The 23318-nt window shown below is 46.3% G+C and overlaps 1 protein-coding gene across 3 annotated transcripts in view; it reads right to left on the reverse strand.

Moving 5' to 3' along the window:
* The window catches only part of mdga2a (MAM domain containing glycosylphosphatidylinositol anchor 2a), a 240961-nt gene that overhangs the window by 123021 nt on the left and 94622 nt on the right, over positions 1 to 23318 (reverse strand). For all 3 annotated transcript variants that reach the window (XM_018764196.2, XM_018764195.2, XM_018764194.2), the window contains exon 3: positions 17760 to 17934. In XM_018764196.2, coding sequence (XP_018619712.1) covers positions 17760 to 17934 — 175 coding nt within the window. The remainder of the gene's footprint in view (positions 1 to 17759; positions 17935 to 23318) is intronic.

A 23318-nucleotide genomic window follows, 5' to 3' on the forward strand; every position in this document is an offset into this window, starting at 1 on the left:
GTAAAATGAACAAAGGTGACATTCTGTCACAGCAAAAATGCAGCATTTATTAAAAAAAAAAAAAATGTATTGGCTTTGTGGCTCTAAGAATATAGGGCTACACACCAAAGAAATTATGTGGAGGATGGAGGGAGTTAATGTGCAGCTTTCAGCCGATGTAATATATGATAGTGGATCTGTCAGGACTGGGTTACGGATGACAGAAATTACCCCCATTTTTTGCCGGACTAATAATTATCCCATCTTGATTACGTGCAATTCAAGAGACCACCCTGACACTTGTAGTTCAGCTTTTAATGTGTGGAGAAAAAAAAACTCATTATGTCATCTCATCTAGCGCAAAGGAAATGGAAAACGAGGAATATATCATGAACATGAAAAACTATGGCAGATTTCATGGCATTTGTATTAATACTCTTTAGTGAAACCTCTCCTAAGAGAACAATCCCTATTTCATCTTTTTTTAGTAGCACTGTCAGTAGCAGTATTTACAGCAATTGTCTCAAGACAGAAATACAAATATATAAAAGATTGCAACATTAAATTCCTTGTATTTATCCCATAAGAGGAAAAGAAATATGTAAAATGCTGCTCTTATATGCACTTTTACTTCTCTGTGATACATGCTTCAGCCTTAATTAAGGATGCGCATAGATGTGAACTCCATTTTGAATTAGAATTGCTAAAAACTTTCAAGAAAGATCCAGTTAATCTTGAGTATCTGCTGCAACTGTTCAAAAACATAATTCAATATAAAGATTAAAAATTAAGAAAACTCTTAGTAAAATGTTCTTCCTTGCAACACAAGACTTTTCGGCACAAATACTTTAGCAGGTCAATAAGTGGAGTTAAGTTCCCTCTTTACTATATAAGCTACATTATCATTACTGAGACTTAGCACAGAAAAATGCCTTATAAGAAGAACACCTCAACTTTTGGTGTCATTGGAAGGTAAGAATGCACAACACAAGCATGCAGACATCACACACAGCTCTGCCTCTTCCTCTTTGGTGCTCTAAGTCTGATCTTTATAGGACAGAATTGTAACCTCATGCTCTTCCTACACTGGGCACATTTACCGTTGAAGCAAACAAGGTGCTCTCATTATATTGCCATTCCCTGACATATGTCCAAGTTACGTTCTAACCGACCGGTCAGATCTCAAAAAGTACGTAAGTCGGACGTATGTTAGCATGGCACACAGAAGTTGTATATCTGTACAACATTCTTTTATCCTACACAACTTCTATCATGATTATTTCATGTTTTTATTAACCAGCTTTATTAATTGACAATTTATATTGTGGCGCGCAGCACCATGGGTTTGGATGGGGTGAAGAAGGACGCAGAAGCAGCGTTAATTTCGAACGTTTAATTGAACACCGGCACACAGGGAAATAATGCTCTTGGTCCGAGGACCCCGCTTCCGCCAGGACCTGCACCTCAAGCCAGCCTTCCGCTTTGTGCCCCTAGTCTCTCTCCTCTTTCTTTCCCGGGCAGACACAATCACCCCTTATATTTCCCGTACGTTATCAAATGCTAACCAATTACAATAAATACATTTCCCGCTCAAAACATTAACACAGGTCATTACATAGCCCCCCATAAAAAAAATAACAGTGTTCCCACTGCTGCCTGCCCGGCAAATGTCCCACTGCCCAGCGTTGGCCCTCACGTGCCTCCAGTTGGGAGTGTAGGTCCCGGACATTCAGCACTAGTGGTTGGGGTGGGGACAACCGCAGTAGCTCGCCACGGCGGTGTGCTTGGGGGTCAAGGTGGCCATCCTTGTCCCTTGTCTGCTCGGCCTCGGTCCCAGTGCTGCTCTTTTTGCTCCCCCCGGCACGTAGCAGGCTTGGTGGCGCCCCTGTGGCTTTTGCGAATCGCCTTGCGCTCCCCGCAGCCGCAGCTGACCAGCTCCTTTGGGACCTTCGCGTCAGCTCTCCACAGCCAATCCATGCTGTCCCAGCTCCGTCGTCGGGGGCAAACATCTCTCCTACTCGGCAGGCCGTCTCGCCGCACGGCCACATTTTGGCGGAGCACCCGAGCAAGCCGACCTTCTTGCCGCTCACGCTTCTGCCGCCTTGCCACACGCAGAATCCTCTGTGACGCTCGTGAGACCGGCTACCACTTTTTGTGCAGCCCTCCTGCTTTCACGCCGTTTGCTCCGCCGTGCCATGCTAACTTTGAAAAGCTCGTTGGGGCTCCAAGCAGGCTGGGCGCTTTCTCCACAAAAACGGCAAAATCTTCATCTGCAGGCGAATTCAAGTTGGTTCACTTGTCTCCACCACGAAGCCCTGACCATCCACAGACGAGGCACGCTGCTCCGCGTCGTCCAGCACATCGTCGGACCTCCTCGGGAAAGCGGCGCTCTCCACAGGGCGACTTTCCTCCGCAGCTGCCGGCAGTTCGCTGCCTCTTTCTGCCGCCCTTTTCCTGGGCGCAAGGAGACCCCACTCGACCTGCTCGCCCGTCTCCAGCAGCACCTCACAGCCCTTCTCCACCATCTTGACGACAGCGTGCGCTTCCCCGGGGTCCCCCTGTACACCCGCGCTCTGCAACAGCTCCTCCTCCCCGACCTCCACTGTCGCAGGTTTTTCTTCCGCCGGTCGCCATTCTTTTGTCCCGCAGGCTTCTGTTCTCGCACCATTTTCCCTTTCCTCCTTTTTGGTGTTCAACTGCTCCAGTATCCAGCCTCTTATTGTCCTGCCCCATCCCACTTCTGACCCCAATGTGGCACGCAGCACCATGGGTTTGGATGGGGCAAAAAAGGACGCAGAGGCAGCATTCATTTTGAACGTTTTATTGAACACCGGCACACAGGGAAATAATGCTCTCGGTCTGAGGACCCCGTTTCCTCCAAGACCTGCGCGTCTCGCCAGCCTTCCCAGCCTGCTTAGTGCGCCCAGGCTCTCTTCTCTTTCTCCCCCGGCAGACACAATCACCCCTTATATTCCCTGTACATCACCAAACACTATCCAATTACAATAAACACATTTCCCACTCAAAACAGTAATGCAGGTCGTTACAATATGATTCTGTAGTTTTTTTAACATTTTATTTAAGATTCTTTAGTTCAAATTCGATCATTGTTATTTTATATGTTATGCAAGTTCTATCGTGATTATCTGCCTTCTTATCGGATCTATCATCAGGGGATTTGTTTTTCCTCTTGCTTGTCATCTTCTTTGGACTTTAATACAATAATGGTTTAATCCAGTGCAAAAATTTGTTAAATTTACTTGAATATCGCACGCTTACTGGATGGCAACTGAGAGCGAGAACTGAGAGAGATGCTGTGATGTACACAACGGCGGGATATCATCTGACGGTCACTATCGTATGCATGTAGACGTTAGCACTGGCGGAAGTACAACCAAGTGTAATTTTTATATTTTCTTTATTTTTTAAAATTTATACAGTATTTTTTTTTTCCAGTCACATGTACGGATGTACAAAGTCGCATAGGTTGTAAGTAGGGGAGAGGCTGTACAGAGAATGGCAACCAAGGGCCAGGCAGTGCCTTCGCCACCCATCTGCTATCAATGACCATTTCTCCATTTAGAACTGCAGCGATTCCAAGAATATAGGCCATACGGCAGTGCACCCTGTGGATGGAAGTAATTTAAAACACACACTTAAATAAAGGCAGTTCAGACTCACGTGGGAGGAGGACATTCTGCACCCTACACAGACAAGATCTGGCTGCATTCAAACCTGCAACTGTGGAGCTTCAAAGCACCAATACCATGTCACGTTTGATTGAGCCCATTTCCTAACATCAAACTTAAATTGGTACTTTGAATTTTTCAGACTCCCTTAAACACTGGTATTTGACAAATGGAAGCACAGCTGAGGGCTGCAAAGTTCAGCAAGGACACGCAGTGAGTCCTCATTCACAGGTTACGTGATCAATAGCACATCTGTGGCTTCAGACTGTTTAAACACTACCCCGGCTTCGTCTAGTCTGAGGGTTTTGAACCCAAAGAACCCTTAAAGTCAGCTCTTGATCTCTACAGTCTGAATGCAGATCCATCAACAGTTATTGAAAGTCTACCTGATCAATACTCACAGAGTGATTAGCAACAGCATCTACAGTCTTTGGCAGCAAATCTCATCAACCAGCGATATGCGTTTATTGGAATTCATCAGGTAATTAGGGCTGTCAATAATTTATCACACAGACCCTGGTGTTTTCAAAAGAGCTGTTTTAATGAGTAGCTGGGAACAGCTTACATGGGAACTGCATTCGACAGTCCTGTCCTTGTACTATGACCTGTGTCAACGGCAGCGTTCACAATGGCATCACAGAATCTTGCATCTAACCCTAACCCAAGTAAATGGCTCCACATGTTTATTTTATCATTGCTGGAATGTAATTTTTTTTTTTTAATTTTACTATTTTACTTAATTAATCACAGGACTTCATTATTTTATTCATATCTTTTCAATCTTTCCTTGTGCTTATTGCCAGAAACTGGATGCGGCAGAAAGTTCCAGAATACAGACTGTGCCTGTAACTTGAATGTATTCCACAGACCAGGAGTAGGGCCTAAAAGACCTTGACTAGATTTTGTTTTAAGTGCATACTGATAAGTACGTTTCAGTCTGTATTAAAAGACATAAGAAAAATGTACTGGGGGAGTGGAGAGAGGGGTGTTGCAAGCATACAGGATATGCGTTTTGAGTGCGCATCCATCTGTGATGGAACTTCCTGTCACAGACTGAGCTGTGACAGGCAAGTTGGGAGCAAGGAATCAGTAAGATGCCGGCAAAATACCATCAATGAAGTGCTGAACCTTGTTGCTGTCGTTGCCTGTCACATGCATTTCACCTTGTACTGCTACATTGCTTGTTATGGTCTAGTATTCCATTTAACACTTTCTGTTTGAACTAGATTGGGTGCTGGGAAAGGCCTACCGGTATCTGTCTGTCATTAATTAATAACATTTCTTTTATCAAAGTATGACAAGTACATGTAATTGGTTGTGAAAAGTAAATGCATTTATTGTTTTTACATTTCTGTAAACTTTTTGCTTACCATACAGCTATCTGGCATTCTGTGGTGTTTGGTACCTTGTGTTGTAAACCAGATGGAGTGAACCGTTTGGGGTATTTCTAGGTGGGAGTCCTTGGGCACAACCAACTAGACAGGGGTGTTTTATTGTGTAATGTGATAAATGTTTTTATAAGGGGGGTGTGGTGGCGCAGTGGGTTGGACCACAGTCCTGCTCTACGGTGCGTCTGGGGTTCGGATCCCGCTTGGGGTGCATTGCGGTGGACTGGCGTCCCGTCCCGTCCTGGGTGTGTCCCCTTCCCCCTCTGGCCTTACGCCCTGTGTTACTGGGTAGGCTCTGGGGCAAGTGGTTCTGAAAGTGTGTGTGTGTGTGTGTGTGTGTGTGTGTGTGTGTGTGTATATATTTATTTTTATAAGTTGTAACGTAGGGATATTTATAGTAGAAAATGTTTTGTATTGTTTGTATGTTTTAGTATTTATGTTGGATGTAATTTTTGGGGAAATGTATTTTGGAATGGGGGGGTGCGGTGGCGCAGTGGGTTGGACCACAGTCCTGCTCTCTGGTGGGTCTGGGGTTTGAGTCCCACTTGGGGTGCCTTGCGACGGACGGACTGGCATCCCGTCCTGGGTGTGTCCCCTCTCCCTCTGGCCTTATGCCCTGTGTTGCCGGGTAGGCTCCGGTTCCCCACGACCCCATATGGGACATGGGGTTCTGAAAATGTGTGTGTGTGTGTGTGTGTGTGTGTGTGTGTGTGTGTGTGTGTGTGTGTGTGTGTGTATTTTGGAATAGTTGGGGCTGTTATGGTATAATCAGAAGGGTGGAGTTACTGCTATATAAGTTTGTATTAGGGCACTAGGAGAGGTTCTCAATTGATGCAAACTTATGCAGACAGACTCTCATGCAGCAAATAGGAGAGCTATGCATTGCTGTTGATGCAAGGGGTTAAGCCCATGGTTCATAGGCCTCATGTTCTTTGAAACTTAATGTTTGTTTTGTATTTGGCTGGGGTTAATGTGTTTTGAAAAATACCTTTTAGTAAAGAAAAATAAACCTTTTCTGGTCCAACTCTATAGGGGGGTGAAGTGGCGCAGTGGCGCAGTGGGTTGGCCTGGGTCCTGCTCTCCAGTGGGTCTGGGGTTCGAGTCCCGCTTGGGGTGCTGTGCGACGGACTGGCGTCCTGTCCTGGGTGTGTCCCCTCCTCCAGCCTTATGCCCCTGAGTTGCCGGGTTAGGCTCTGGTTCCCCATGACCCCGTGTGGGACAAGCGGTTCTGAAAATGTGTGTGTGTGTGGTCCAACTATTTCAGTTCTCCACTGCTGCCTCCATCTGTTGTCCACACTTCCATAAAGCTTTATCTTGCCTTATTGTTAAGATTCCAAAGGATGTTGAAATGTCTGAAAAAGGTCAATTCCAACATCATCAATTTTTGTTTTTTCCACAACTCTTTTGTCCCACAAACTCCATTGCCTGCCTGTTTCAGAGGGCTCAGTCGCCCAATAACCACAGAGAGCAAAAGCACTTGTAAAATACGGTGCTCATCGATTAGCCTTAGTCCTGGGCTAATGACATGCAAATCTGTGCAACCTAAAGGCTGAGATTAATAAACATCTTTTTAATCCATCTTTTTGCTGCAGCATCCCATTAAGATTTGCTGTTTTGTTTTGGCCAGTTTGTACTGCACTCCAGAAGACAGCAGCATTACATAAGGTAAGTTCACCACGATACAGTAACAACAATCCAGTCAGAGTGCAACCTTAAAGCCTCAAAGTCGGTACAGCTCAGTGATTTATTCCAACAAGCCCAAGTGCAAAGCAATATTATTGAAATGCAAGTGACGACTGCCTAATGTGACTTGGCGTGCTTTATTACCGGTGTGAGCTGCCTTTCCCATCGGTGGGGGACATCACACGGTAACAAACTGGAACCGCTGTCTTCACGCTTTTCCAGGGAACCCTTCCTCACTGAGCTCCCAGAGGAAGTGCAGCAGGGGAAACAGAGCAGGCCCTGGTCCAAAACGTCCATGGTGATCGCTCACTCTTCACTGTTCCCCGTGGGCAGCACCTCTGCCAAAATCCACCATCCCTTCTTTTTACCTGCCACTTCAGCAACAAAGTCGTCACTCCTCCTTTCCTTTGTAAGCATCCCGGAATGCAGACACAACATTTTTCTTGTTCTCTGTTTTTTTGTATGTATTCTTTGTGTCTTGTTTTTTTTTTTTTTTTGTTAAATATTTCACTTACCAGAGACTGCCACATACACAGAAATTCAAATAACAGACCTGTTTTTTGTTTTTTTTCTTGGATAGCAGAGGTGCACTATGTTGGCCTGCCACATTATTTGCTCCTCTTCTGTTGTTTTCATTGCTGACACTTGTTTCCGACAAGTTCATATTCTAAGTGACCCTCATGTGCTGTGACTGCACCTGGGCCCTGTCTCACTCAGCAAGCACTCCAGCCATTTCCACACAAGGGTTTACTTGCCACTTCTAATAATCAAAAGCCACAGTGGCTTTTGTCAATATATTGCCAGATTTTTAGGCTGCAACAGGCCTAAGGTACTGCGGTACAAAAGTTATCAAACAATGACTCAAGTTTTGTTTCCATCTCAGCATAAAATTCATACCTTATGATATAGCAAATGATTGTAACAAATCAGGGAAGCATTTGTTAGGTACGGGTCACTTCGTCTGAACCTAAACATGCATATTTGTCAGTGTACACTGAATAAAGACCCTCCTTCAAAATAAAGAGCCATCTGAGGAGCGACCTTAGAAATATGCCCTCGAAAGAAAAATGAGAGTCCATGACCTTGTCATACTTTCATGACTTGTCTAGATACAGTATATGTTTAGGTTCATATTCTGAATCAATACAGTAAAAATTACTCTGCTGTATAAATGGAGAAATCATTGCAGGTAGCTTAACCTTACAACTCACTTTGAAGAAACACATCAGCTAAGTGAATAAAAGTAAGTTAAAATGTATTATTATTATTATTATTATTATTAAAAATGCAAAGCAGCCACTGCAAGACACTGATTTTTCAATAAACATATTTGGTGATTCTGAGGTGTGTTTGAAATCACTGTCATGGGACGCACACTTGCTGCCAAGCTACACTCTCCCGTCCAAGGCAATCAGGCTTCTGGCCAAAATTTCCCAGTATTCGGTACAGTTCACAATGCCATTGATCCTGACAAGGGCTCCAATGCCAGTGGTGGCAAAAGAGCCTCATACGATCAAAGATCCACTGCAGTACTGTGTTGTAAAGTAGTGTATCGATCCACTGCTCCAGGCACCAAACATGACCAAACCGGTTTGGTCTCATCTCACCATTGCTCTTGGTTTCAAAATGCCAGCAACACCTGGCAAACTCCTGGCTTATGAATTTTTCTGTTTCAACAACAGTTTTCTGTTAAGAACTGCTGCATTAGAAATAACAATACACAGTAGCTTCAAATAAGTCTGCAATTATAGCTTTGTAATTCATTTCATATTTCTGCTGTCTTTATATCCATAGTATCGATGTTCATTTATTTCGGTTAAGAGAAATAAAGAGCAAAAAAGCTCATTTTGATGGCATGATTCTTATGCTAATAAATCTTTGAAAAGAGCGAGTGAAGTACAGTAGAAGTGAGATCGACTGAAAGATGAAAGAATTGTAAAGTAGTGTGAACAAAGTAGAGCACAGTTGCGGAGATACTCCAGCAATTCCTCAGGGACAAAACCGAATCGATGATAGTCGAAATCCCTTTAACATCAACACATCATCTCAGTTAACAAGCCTGGCAAGATTGTCACGGGGGTCCAGACGCAATTCTGTCCACTCAGATCTGCACAGAATGCATTTTCCTTGGCCTATTTTTTTTTTTTTGGTCTGTGATGTACCCAGGTCACATTTGTTAACGCATTGTGTTGTTTTGTCTTAATGTATTGTTTAATTTTGTTTTGATCAACATATTTGGGTGTAAATCAATCTGGAATTTGGTATCTGATCTCTATTCATCATACCATTCATAGGCGTGGAGATTTGCTATCACCACTGGGGGGTGGGAGTTTGAGAGGACAATACTGAGTGACAAACCATTGTCCCATGTCTCCTCTTTTAAACCTGTGTTACAGTATTACTGTGGTCTCCAGCTACAGACCTGTTACAAGTAATGTAATCCATTTTGGATTGTCCTCCGCCACAGTTTCTTGAAGACTGATCATTTACATGCATACGTACATACAGTAATGGTGCCTACCCCTCCCAAACATAATGCACACGCACACACTGCCATTACATACTGCATACACATTTTTCAGATGACGCTGCAGTGTGTAGTAAGAGTGCCTCACAGCACATGGTCTGTGCAACTGGATGTAGGTTCAAGTCCTATTCAGTCTGCATGAAGTCTGCATGTTTCACCTGTGCTTATGGGTTTCCACCATGCATTCTTGTTCCTTCCTACAGTTCAAAGGAGTGCTACAAGTGACATTTGTCACTCTAAATGGCCTGTATTGTGTGAATGTGTGTGGGTACCCTGCCATACACTGGTATCCTACCTGGGGAGTACCCTGTTTCTGGGATAGGCTCTGCACTGGACCAGTGGTTTGTACAGGGAGTGAGTCTGATATTTCTGATATTATACTTGAAGTGCTTGCAACAGGTGGACTGTAAGATGACAATAATGCAAAAGCTTGCAGAGACGCAAGAGTAGCATAAAGGCTTATTTGGGCTTTGCTGAAACGGGAACTCGGATTGATTCTTAATGTCTCTTGCTTTCTCAGAGGTTCCAGCCTTCGTTCGTAGGTTGTACAAGGATCCTAGAATACTGTCGCTACGGCCCCTAGTGGGCATCCTCTGCTGCAGTCCCAACCTTGGTTCTCTTTATTGACTTTACTGAGCAAAGCTAAGCAAAACATCTGCCATCAGAAAAAAAATCTGTATACATCCTGAACAGTAAAAAGTATATAGTGTTCTACATTTTTTTATATATATATATATATCATAAATTTATTTCAAAAACCCCTTATGAAGAAAAAATCAAGGCTTTCGTTTACCCCGCCCGGTATGGGGTCACCGGGGCCCCACCCTGGAGCCACGCCTGGGGGGGGGGGGGGGGGGGGGGCTTGCATGAGAGCGCCTGGTGGCCAGGTCTATGCCCACAGGGCCTGGCCGGGCTCAGCCTGAAGCCACGACATGGAGCCGCTCTTCGGTGGGCTCACCACCTGCCGGAGAAACCGTAAGGGGCCGGTGCATTGTGATTTGGGCGGTGGTTGGGGCCGAGCGCCCGGCCGACCCAAACCTCGGGCGCCAACTCTGGTTTTTGGGACTTGGAATGTCACCTCACTGGCGGGGAAGGAGCCTGAGCTGGTGCGGGAAGTTGAGAGATACCGTCTAGATATAGTCGGGCTCACTTCCACTCACAGCTTGGGTTCTGGAACCACTCTCCTCGATCGAGGGTGGACTCTCCACTATTCTGGCGTTGCCCAAGGTGAGAGGCGGCGGGCTGGTGTGGGCTTATTAATAGCCCCCCAGTTCAGCCGCCATGTGTTGGAGTCTACCCCGGTGAATGAAAGGGTCGTCTCCCTACGCCTTCGGGTCAGGGAACGGTCTCTCACTGTCGTTTGTGCTTATGCGCCTAGCGGCAGTGTAGAGTACCCGGCCTTCTTAGAGTCCCTGGGGGGCGTGCTGGAAAGCGCTCCCACTGGGGACTCTGTTGTTCTACTGGGGGACTTTAACGCCCACGTGGGCAGCGACAGTGATACCTGGAGGGGCGTGATTGGGAGGAACGGCCTCCCTGATCTGAACCCGAGCGGTGAGTTGTTATTGGATTTCTGTGCTAGTCGCGGTTTATCCATAACGAACACCATGTTCATGCATAAGGGTGTCCATCAGTGCACTTGGCACCAGGACACCCTAGGTCGGAGGTCGATGATCGACTTTGTAGTCGTTTCTTCTGACCTTCGGCCATATGTCTTGGACACTCGGGTGAAGAGAGGGGCTGAGCTGTCAACTGATCACCACCTGGTGGTGAGATAGATTCGATGGCGGGGGAAAAAGCTGGACACACCTGGCAGGCCCAAACGTACAGTGAGGGTCTGTTGGGAATGTTTGGCAGAGGCCCCTGTCAGAGAGGTCTTCAACTCCCATCTTCGACAGAGCTTCAACCAGGTCCCGAGGGAGGTGGGGGACATTGAGTCTGAATGGACTATGTTCCGCGCCTCCATTGTCGGGGCGGCGGTTCGGAGCTGCGGCCATAAGGTCTCCGGCGCCTGTCGCGGCGGGAATCCCCGAACACGGTGGTGGACACCGGAAGTAAGGGATGCCGTCAAGCTGAAGAAGGAGTTCTATCGGGCCTGGCTGGCTCATGGGACTCCTGAAGCAGCTGACAGGTACCGACGGGCCAAACGGAGCGCGGCTCTGGCAGTCGCCGCGGCAAAAACTCGGGCTTGGGAGGAGTTCGGCGAGGCCATGGAGAAAGACTTTCGGTCGGCCTCAAAGAGATTCTGGCAAACCGTCCGGCGACTCAGAGGGGGGAAGCGGTGTTCCACGAACACTGCTTACAGTGGAAGTGGTGCGCTGCTGACCTCAACTGAGGATGTTCTCGGGCGGTGGAAGGAGTACTTTGAGGATCTCCTCAATCCCTCCGACACGCCTTCCGTAGAGGAAGCTGAGGCTGGGGAATCGGAGGGGGACTTGTCCATTACCCTGGCTGAAGTTGCTGAGGTAGTCAAAAAACTCCTCGGTGGCAAGGCTCCGGGGGTGGATGAGATCCGCCCCGAGTTTCTCAAGTCTCTGGATGTTGTGGGGTTGTCTTGGCTGACACGCCTCTGCAGCATTGCGTGGAGCTCGGGAACAGTGCCTCTGGACTGGCAGACTGGGGTGGTGGTCCCTCTTTTTAAGAAGGGGGACCGGAGATTGTGTTCCAACTACAGGGGGATCACACTCCTTAGCCTCCCTGGGAAAGTCTATGCCAGGGTACTGGAAAGGAGAATCCGACCGATAGTCGAACCTCGGATTCAGGAGGAGCAATGCGGTTTTCGCCCTGGCCGTGGAACATTGGACCAGCTCTATACCCTCACTAGGGTGTTGGAGGGTTCGTGGGAGTTTGCCCAACCAGTCCACATGTGTTTTGTGGACCTGGAGAAGGCATTCGACCGTGTCCCTCGTGGCATCCTGTGGGGGGTACTTCGGGATTATGGGGTTCGGGGCTCGTTGCTACGGGCTGGTCGTTCCCTGTATGACCGGAGCAGGAGCTTGGTTCGCATTGCCGGCAGTAAGTCAGACCTGTTCCCGGTGCATGTCGGACTCCGCCAGGGCTGCCCTTTGTCACCGATTCTGTTCATTATCTTTATGGACAGAATTTCTAGGCGCAGTCAGGGAACGGAGGGTGTCTGTTTTGGTGGCTGCAAGATCTCGTCTCTGCCTTTTGCGGACGATGTGGTCCTGTTGGCTTCATCGAATCAAGACTTACAGCGTGCACTGGGGAGGTTTGCAGCCGAGTGCGAAGCGGCGGGGATGATAATCAGCACCTCCAAATCCGAGGCCATGGTTCTCAGTCGGAAAAAGGTGGATTTCCCCCTCCGGGTTAGGGGGGAGTTGCTCCCTCAAGTGGAGGAGTTTAAGTATCTCGGGGTCTTGTTCACGAGTGAGGGAAAAATGGAGCGGCAGGTTGACAGACGGATCGGTGCAGCGTCCGCAGTAATGCGGTCATTGTACCGGTCTGTTGTGGTGAAGAGGGAGCTGAGTCGTAAGGCGAAGCTCTCAATTTACCGGTCGATCTATGTTCCTACCCTCACCTATGGTCATGAACTCTGGATCATGACCGAAAGAATGAGATCGTGGATACAAGCGGCAGAAATGAGTTTCCTCCGCAGAGTGGCTGGGCGCACCCTTAGGGATAGGGTGAGGAGCTCAGTCACCCGGGAGGAGCTCGGAGTAGAGCCGCTGCTCCTCCGCATCGCGAGGAGCCAGTTGAGGTGGCTTGGGCATCTGTTCCGGATGCCTCCTGGACGCCTCCCTGGGGAGGTGTTCCGGGCTTGTCCCACTGGGAGGAGGCCTCGGGGCAGACCCAGGACACGTTGGAGAGACTATGTCTCCCGGTTGGCCTGGGAACGCCTTGGGGTTCCCCCAGAGGAACTGGAGGAGGTGTGCGGGGAGAGGGAAGTCTGGAGGACTCTGCTCGGACTGCTGCCCCCGCGACCCGGCCCCGGATAAAAGCGGAGGAAGATGGATGGATGGATGGATATATATTATATATATATATTTATGGGGGGTGCGGTGGCGCAGTGGGTTGGGCCACGGTCCTGCTCTCCAGTGGGTCTGAGGTTCGAGTCCCGCTTGGGGTGCCTTGCGATGGACTGGCGTCCCGTCCTGGGTGTGTCCCCTCCCCCTCCAGCCTTACGTCCTGTGTTACCGGGTAGGCTCCGGTTCCCTGCGACCCCGTATGGGACAAGTGGTTCTGAAAATGTGTGTGTGTCTGTGTGTGTGTGTGTGTGTGTGTGTGTGTGTGTGTGTGTGTATATATATATATATATATATATACACACACACACACACACACAGGTAAAAATACAATGTTTATTCTAAAACAAGAAATTATAGGAACATCCTCACTGATCCCGTGTTCAACATGCGGATGTACCATGCCTTCTACTGAAGGAGGAGGTGTCTGTTCTGATGCCATCTCTGCTGTGTCTCCTCACAAAACATTATAATTCATAGTCCAAACTACTAATAACTACTATCAAGAATATTAAGAAATGTATATCATTTTATATGGTCTTCATCCAAACATACAGATTTGAATACAACAATATTATTGCTGCGCAGATGCACCCATATTTTCTTGCATAGAAACCCAGAAGTGAAGTTTTAATAGGCAGTAAGTGAGCACATATGTATTGTTTCTCTAAGATTTGCCATTCCACACTGTAGTGATCATGGTCTATCCATCAGAAAGCTGCTTTGGGCTCACAATGCCCTTAATCTTGTTTTGCGGCTTCCCACGGTCACGATGAAAAAGAAAAATCCACAGCATGTAGACAACGTAAATGACGCTGGGATAGTGGCTACTGTTTCTGGGTCGCAAGCACTAGTAGGTATAATGATGTAAGTATGTGGGGACGGGACACGGGGACACCCAGCAACTGGGGTGAAATCCCAGATAACGATGGAAATTTGGGAAAGGGTGGCGAGCAGCTGCTGCCTTGAGCTCTGCACACAAACACACAGTCCCTTATTATGCTGACAGAGCATTCGTGAACAGAGGGAGGGAGAAAAAAGGGTCAGTGTGAAGGGCTGTGTGCACAGTACAAATTAGCGGCTCCCAACAAAGAGCAAGGGTAAGTCGAGGAAAAGAGTGTGCATGGCTGCAGAGGAAAACATGAAAGGAAGGCATGCACTAAAGTGCACATGCTCCATTTGACGTGGCACTAACACCACGTTCAGCTGCATAGCAACTCATGTTCTTCTTTCCCCCTACTTTTATTAATTTATGCAAGTCACTTAATAGTTTTGCTCAAGTACCTCTGACTCTCCTCAAAGTTAATAGGAACGCTGGACCAATTTGCAGCCACCACACGGAACAAGAAGCACCAACTTCAGGGTAGCTTACTCAAAGTTTGCACTTTTATATGAAAAAGTTTGCAAAGACCTCACGAGACCTTATGTCACAGTTTGCCTTCTGCAACTGTGACTATTAAACCATCAACTAATCTTTTCCCATTCAGTATTACATATGTATAGATAGAACAAATACAGGCATCTATAACAAAGGGAAAAAAGGAGCAAAAGCAGGGTCAATCCAATGCTCACACATATTCAGATGTTCCAGAATAGAAGCAGAGACACTAGTTAAAGTCTCAGGTGAACTGAATTCCAGACAGAATCACAACAAACACATTTAGGGCACACCTCTTTGAGGGTCTCTTTTAATTAGTTTTGAAATATTCCTTGCAAATGTTTTGCAAATATTGACTTAAAAGTACGGAACAAACCTCGGCTAGGGAACTGTCGCTTTATTTTAACGTCATAGGAAGGGCATCATGTTTTACCCAAAATCATGATAATGAGTCTGAATTTTGCCAGTGACATGTACCCAGCTGAGTAAATAAGGAAAAGTGTAAGTTACTCTGGATAAGTGTATGCTCTTGAGCTACAAAGCAGAATTCAACAAGAAAGAAAAGGGAAAAAACATTTGCAGTTATACTTCGAAAACACTTTTTTCCTCCAGCTTCTGCATCTCTCATGAATAACATGATTTAGCAGTGGACAGAATGTGCTCAACAACTTTGCTTTTCATACATATGTGGGCACAGCATTTCCCCTATTACATGGTGTATAATGAATTAATTTGTTGAGATGCTTCAAGGCGAAGCGTCGGAAACAACACCACATGCCACAGAATCCAAATCAGCAATTTCCATACTAATTAAAAAAAAAAAAGAAAACGAGGCTGCAAAATTCTAAAAATAGAGGGAACGCTAAGAAAAAAAGATTAGGAGCTCGGCTGGAAGAACTACTGTGCCCCCCTGGATATGGGGAAAAATGGCCGAGATGCGCAGAAGAAAGGAAAAAAGTGATGTGCTCCCTGGTGTACATGAAATAAAATCAATGGCAGACCAATTGCTCCCTGGTAAGTCACTTCCATCGTGGCCCCCTGTCAGTAGTACTTTCCCACATGGTATATCTCCTCTCCTCTTCCCTACAGAATGAGGCTACAAAGGCTCTGTGTGGAAGAGCAGCGGGAGCCAGACTGTCTTACATTGCTCTGCTGTATAGAGGGCTGAAGAACTGGATGGAGTTTACTATAATGTACCTGCCATTGTAAGTCACCTTGGCTAAAGGTGTCAGCTAAAAAAAAAAAGAATAGTAATCACTGTGTCACTCTTGCAGAAAAGCTTTTTTATGAATGAATAGATGTAAATGTAGGAAAACTCGCAGGTTCTGTGCAGCAGGATTTCAATTCCAAGAAGCCCTGCTCACCATATCTCAGTCTCTCTAGCCAAGGTGGTAAAGGGATCTCTGCTACTTGGGCTGGAACAGCAGAGCAGGACTCTCCTTTAGGAGGGTGATGACAAGCAAGCGCAGAGCTGCATAGTGCTTTCCTCCATGGTACAGTGGTTTGGATCATAGCCCATCGCCGCTACTCTTCCTACAGTGTCTCACTGGACTTGGAGGCCCAGCCTTGTGGACGAGCCTGAAAAGTGGGCTGAGGTGTATGGTGTGCAGTCTGAAGATCTTTGGATCTTGGATCAGTGGAGATCAGTGGAGGTGCAAAGTGAAGCATTGCTTCTGGAGCCAGAGCCAGTTACCAACTGACTTAACAAGGCGTTGAAACCCTGTTAGCAGTCTGAGTGGTTTGAAGAGAATTCTGCACGGCAACACCAATACACCAGTCAATTACATCTTACACCAAAAGGTATCACAGTGACCTTGATATAATAACAGATTATGTCTGTGTTTATGGCAGCCGTAGCTCAGTCCGATGCTCAGACAAACTGTGACAGACTGCGAGCACTTCATTCGCAACTCTCAGTGCTTTCCAACACAACGCGCACGCTTCTTCACTAAGCAAAAGGCCATCCTTCACGTACATGTCTAACTGTGCACTTTGGCCAACACACACTGGTTAGCTGAGGCAAACGAGTGACAGGATGTCGAAGTGGAGCAGTCGGAATTGACCAGATTATGAATATTAAATCCAGCCAAACTGCAGTGGCTGATAATTCATTGTCCAGACCATCTGAATATGCACTGCAAAGTAGCAGTGATGAGTAGCGCGGTGGTGTTGTGGGACTGCTTCCATCTAGATCCAGAAGAAGGAGCAGTATGTAGACAGAATAGAAGGAGTAGAAGAAAGGTCCAGCAGAACGTATTGACAGAGAAAGGGTTATAAACCACATGTGAAAACTGACAGAAAGAAGCAAGCACGCCCATGGTAACCCCGATGCCCGATAAAGCAGAGTTGGGCCACGACATTCTCACATCCATGTTTAAACCCTCCCCAGTACTTGTTCATAACAGGCTGCCCCAAGCTCAATGGAAGCTTCTGTGGAATTTATAAGACTTTAATAATAATAATAATGACAATAATAATAATAATAAGAATAATTTATAGTAGGTGCCCTCTTGCCTCTTCTTCTTGCCCAGCCACCCACCTCATTGAACACAAACTAGAGCTCTAGCAGTGCAAACTTGGAAGAAGCCATCCCTCCTGGCCTGTGATCCACAGACAAAAGCTCGAGAAGAAGGAACTAGACAAAATTATGGAGATGGGAATGATAGTAAAAAAAATTGAACAGCAAATGTATTCGCCCAATAGTACTTGTGCCTAAAGCAGACGGCCCGACACGGTTCTGCATGGATTACCAAAAGGTTAATGCTGTCACCAAATTCGATGCACATCCATTACTCGGAGTGAATGAACTCCCGTACTGTCTGGGCCCAGCTGACTTTCACTCCACACTGGATATAACGGAAGACTACGGGCAGACCCCTCTGTCCTCGAAATACAAAACGTGATGAGGACCATGGTAAGCAGGTGCTAAATGTATGTGTGTTCTCTTCCTGTGCGTGGCAACCCCTATTCACAAATATAAATTCAAACAAACTACTGCAGCAAAAATCCATCTGGGCAAACTGGCTCTTCTGTAACGAATGCATGCAAAATTTAAGTGTTGCCTGGGACTCTTCAATACCTGTAAAGCCGATGATGTAATTGGTATGGGTGTGTGAGAAGGCAACACTGACTCACAGTAGACATCGACGCGGATAGACTTGATAGCGGGCGAGCCCAAGCCGTTCTCAGCCTTGCAGTAGTAGCGGCCGCCCTGGTGCCGCTGGATCTTGGCAATGCGCAGCGTCTCGTTGAACACGCTGGAGTCTTGGAAACGGTCCGAGGCACTGCCCGCCGTCTTGGTCCATCGTATCTGGAAGGACAGAAAAGGAGGTTAAAGGGGTGTGACATCGGCACGGCTGACAGCTACTGATGAAGTGTTAAGCAGGGAACACATAAGTCAAGAAGTCAGGCTCAGAAACAAAAACTTTCAGGTTTCCTTTGCCTGGAAAGGTACTTAACTTGGAACTTCCAAAGACATAATTACTCAGGCATATTAATAGATGTAGTTTGACTCTAATAAATGTAAATTACTCTGGACAAAAGCGGCTCTTAAATAATCTAATAACCCAGATGAACATTACCAGTTTTTGCATGGGAAACCAATTAACATTTTCACACTGAGCTAATATTATATGCTAATGCCATTCACATGCCATTTCGCTACGTGTGACAATTCCATGAAGGTGCCACTCTTGCAGCAGCCTGACCTCAGTGAAAATGGTACGCCGTGGCCTCGGTGTTTTAATCCCCACTATCTATCGTGTACCGTGGTGGCACACTGTTCATCTTCACAATTTCCTTACAGACAACCCACTGTCATTCACATTTAGTCATTTAGGTGACACTTTTCTTCAAAGTGACTTCTAAGTAACATGAAATAATTTGCCCATTTACACATCTTGGTCATTTTTTAAAAGGGAGCGATCTAAGGCAATCCTAACCCTAACCCTTCCTCCAGCAAACTATAGCAAGAGGTCAGATTTGAACCAGCAACCTCTAAGCCCAAAGATGGCAGCTCTAAATGCTACCTCCAGAAATAGAGTTGAGTCAGCAGGATTCAGATGTGAGCAGAGAGAACACAATGGGTTTCCAGTCCATTGCCTGAGCCACTCGGCCACAGCAACCTCCTTTTCTTTCCTTTTGTGGAGGTAACCGTAGATGACATTTCCAAAATGCATGCAGTTTGACTCAGGAAGAGCATGAGCAGGCACTTTTAGAAACCCTCAACATGTTTTGAGACAAATTCTTCAGTAAACTGTGTTCTGGTGTCCTTCACTCCATACGGGACTTGCCAAAACAAGAGCGTTGTGAAGAAATACATTAAATGGCACATAGAAGATAACCCTTAATTATTTAGCGCCATTGAGAAGCATCGGTCCTTTCCCTGCCGACGGCTCACTGCCATCTGCTGTACCTCTGACACACTGCAACACACAGCCAAAGAAGACACACACAGAATCTCAATGGTTTGAAACCTTGCTTCAGACACTTTCGGTGTTTTACAAGTTAGTATTTCCAATGATATTTTATTCTGTTTTGGACAGCCAAGAAATTTAATCCAAAACAAGTTACCTTCGTCTGTACATCTACACAGCTACATCATGCCCGAATCTGTGGGCCAAATGGGCACTGAGGAAGTCTCCTCCTGTAGCTCCTCCAGCGTTGGCCAGGCATGTGGCATTGTAGAGCTCGACCTACTGGGGATGTCAGTCCCAAGCAGACCTTCCTAAAGTACTCTCAGCGCTTCTGAAAAACGCCCTGCCAACGCACACAGCCGCCAGACTCTTTGTAACCGCAAGGCTTTTCAGACCCTTCAGACATATGTGGCTTTTAAAAAATTAATTAGAATAAAACAAGGTTTTCCAGAAAGAAAGTGTTTGTTTGCTTTTCTGTCTTTCCCTTTAAGTGAAAAACATGCAAAGATGGTTTTTGCTAGCATTCCTTTGCAATGAGAAAACAGAAGTTAAGAACAAAGACAAAAGACGCTTTAACGTATTTTTACACTTTTAAGAAAAAAGGCTATTGATGCTAATTAATTAAAAAAAAAGGCAAAATGTCAACTATAGGACATTATCACTGCGACAGACTGGTGTCCATCCAGAGTGTACCATCCTCAAGCCTGTGCTTCTAGGATAGCCTCCGGACCTCCATGACCCTGACTTGGACAAGTGGTTAAGGAAACTAAGTATAGAACACGATGCACAAAAAAATGCTCACTTGTTTTATATGCACTTTTTATGATGTAAGAGGAGAAACTGACAAGCCTTCACAGTGAAGTGGGACACTCGTAAAGGTCAGACGTTGGCAGTAAACACACAGGGACGCGACTGAAGTAGTACAATACAGTTATCAGTGTTTTCAGGTGCTGCTTTCACACACCTGAAGTGCAAGACACATGTACGCAGAGTAATCCAGCTGGGCCTGTGTGTGCCTGTGTACGTGTGTGTATGTTAACATGCAGTGTTTACAGCAAGTACCACTGCCTTTGCCCTCAAAGGACCCAGGTTGGCATCCCAGCTCCTGCTGGAGTATGCAGGAGTACAAAGGTTCTTACCAGCTCTATAAATGGGTAAATCGTTGCAAGTCACTTAAGTCACTTGGGGAGAAAAGTGTCTGCTGAAAGGAAACGTTTTAGAAATGTGTGGAACTTGTGGTCCTGCGTATACTGGCACCATAAACTGGGCTGGAGCAACATAAATGAGGCTGCCTTATAAAGAAAGGAGGAGACATGCCCCCAAAATGACGGCTTTAGAAGCCCCCCAGTTCTCCCTTTTTAAATTTCTGTAATTTGAGGCTACACACAGGCAACACATCCGGTCTATATGGGGCTGCTGAGATGCAACGGCTCTTTGGAAGCAGCCGCTGTGGTTCCCCTGGGTGTGCCAGGCGCGCCGCCGAGCGCAGCCAATTGCCCATTGAGCCCTGGCACAGCCCCGCTGTGCTCCTCTGAGGCCTCCTGTGTGAGGTGACCTACATCGCAAACAAGACTCCCGTTCATCGCGGCGGCCCCTGCGCAAACAGCACGGAGGGGACGGAGTGCAAAAAGGGGGGGGGTTACGCTCCACAGGGCTTGATTGGGAAGGGCCACACAGATACCATCCCCCATCATCTGTACCTCACACCCACACGCTCCTCGTGGGTGCACCGGCACCGGCCACCTCCCTTACTGTGTGAGGCAGGCAGGCGGAAGAGCAGGAAAAGGAAGCCTGTCTTCCAAATGGGTACCCAAACTCCATTTCACGCCTTGCTGGAAATGGTGGGGTAAATACTTTTGTTTACCCGTCCGTTCCTGTGGGTGAGCTTTCAGACAGGGATTGCAGCTGCTCGTCGGGGCCTCCTCCCTCACAGCGAGTTACACGAGTAGCCTCTTCTCAGTGAGGTCATCCCCCTGTGGACAGTCGCAACTTACAAAACAAGAGCGCCTGCCTCTAACCCCCCCACTTTTATTGTCCTGGGCATAAGTGGTCTTAACAGCTGTGAGCGTATCAGCAACGTGCCAAGCGCTCAGGGTTTTTAAAAAAAAGGGCAACGAAGTAATGCAAAACCCTACCGCAGAGGTAAGTGTCATTTTTCTTAACTAAATGGCACTTTTCTGCCCCTTTTCTGCAAGCACATCAAGAAAAATAGCTCGTCTGAGAATTACAAAAGTAATTTGATCCGTGAAACGCAAAAACCACTAACTCCAAAGGTAATGGATTTCTGCACTTTAAAAGAGCAGCCTGAAACTCCTTAAATAAGTTATGAGCGCAAATGAAAATAAATGCATTTTGATCGGTGCCTGGATACCGCTTTTATCACATTTCCTTCGCTGATCAAGTACAAGCACACTGTGTGGCTGGAGGACCCCGATACAGCTGATGTCAGCCTGCAGCACCTTTGCGGCTTCCTTTTGTGGTCCGTTCAAAAATGTACCACCTCTGGTCCATGTCATGTATGACTGTCTGCTGTCCATACTGAATAGATAAGGTCTGTCTGACCAATGTGCTTCCCTGCCATCTCTCTCTAGGTAAACATGGGACATAGTTTGTTGGAATACACTTTTTTGACCATTACTTATTTTTTTTTATTGTTTTTGACGTGTTCTGAAAATGTGTGTGTGTGTGTGTGTGTGTGTGTGTTTTTGACGTAAGCAGTTTACAGCAAACAATAAACACAGTATATAACTGTACCTTTAAAAAAAAAAAGAAAAAAAAAAAAACATTGCCACCCTATGGGAGTAATTGTCATGTTTCCAAGGAGAGGTACGGACCCAAGTCCAGGTGCACTGTTTATTATGCAAAGGTACCCGATAAGGGGCAGGCAAAAGAGGGAAGTCAAAGAACAAGCAGGGGTCACCGATCAGCAATTGTCAGAGCGGGAGGGATAATCCAAAGCCGTAACACGCAGAACAAAGCCAGTGGTTGGAACACCAGGAAACCGTACAGAGAAAGGCACAGGAACAGGGACTGGGAACACAGGAGAGATCGCAGGACAAAACAGGCAGAGAAGTGCGGGGGGCTCGACAAGGTTCCGCGATTTGGTCGATCGAGTGCTGTCTCTTCATGTGTCGTCTCCCTGATTAGCCACAGGTGTGTCTGCTTGCGGTGAGGACGTGGGCATGACAGTAATAAAATACAACCCATAAGAAAGATATATATTCATTCTGCACATATGTACTCATCTTTATATGCCTTTTCTCATGTGTCTGTGGTACAGCCTGCTAAAGTGCAGTATGCTAAAAACATACTGATTAGAAGGTTCCACGCTCTTTTAAAAGATGGGACAGAGACATGCTGGGGGTTAGGGGGAGAACAAGCACACAGAACACATGAGCACATTAACATCAGCGTGGCCATATGTGCACATCTGTGATGGAGAACTGTACTTAACACATGTTAAGCTTTCTTGTGTCTTATTGAAATTCCAAAGAATTTCAAACTGGAAAAAAAGGAAAAAAAAAGATCAATTCCAACATGATGCTCCAACCCATGCTTAGTTGTCACTTGACTGGGGGTTAAAACAAGGATCTAAACTGAAGGTGAGAATCAGAGATGCTCAGAAATGGGGTTAACTGAATATGCAGTGCTGTCTCAAGTGATGATCACCGTGGGACTGAAATAACACTTTGTCTAGCAAAGCATAAACTGGAAGACATATCTTTGTCTTTTACAGCAAACAGTCAAGGCACAGCGCTGGGTCCATCATGCAATTTCCACCTGCCCACACAACATTAGTGAAGACCTCTTCATACTTTCAGCAGAATGCTCACCCCCCACCTCAGAAGTTACCTATAATGCCAAGGTTGTTTGCAGTAAATGTTTACACTCTGTTCAAAGTCATGTTCTCCCTCCTACACAAAGACACTTTCACTCTTTGCTCATGCCTTCCACGCCTGAAATATGAGCTCTCTCAGTCTGAGTGCCTGGTTAGGGTGAATGTGAAAAAAAGCAGTCATATTCAGTGGTAAGGAGTGTTTTTTCCTTTTTTTTTTTTTTTTTTTTTTTTTTTAATGGCTTTACAAATAGCACAGAGCCACAGCAGCATACACATAGAAAGAGTACAGCGAGCGAGAAAATGCTAATCTGTCTACCTATATTGTACATTGCCAGACTGCTACACGCCTTCAACTCTGCCCGCTTGGTGGTCCAGTGCACGAAAGGTAAAGCACAAAGGTTCTCGGTTCTGGCTCCGATGTGGTGGAACGACCTCCCTCTC

The sequence above is a fragment of the Scleropages formosus genome, chromosome 15 (assembly GCF_900964775.1).
Source record: "Scleropages formosus chromosome 15, fSclFor1.1, whole genome shotgun sequence".
NCBI lineage: Eukaryota > Metazoa > Chordata > Actinopteri > Osteoglossiformes > Osteoglossidae > Scleropages > Scleropages formosus.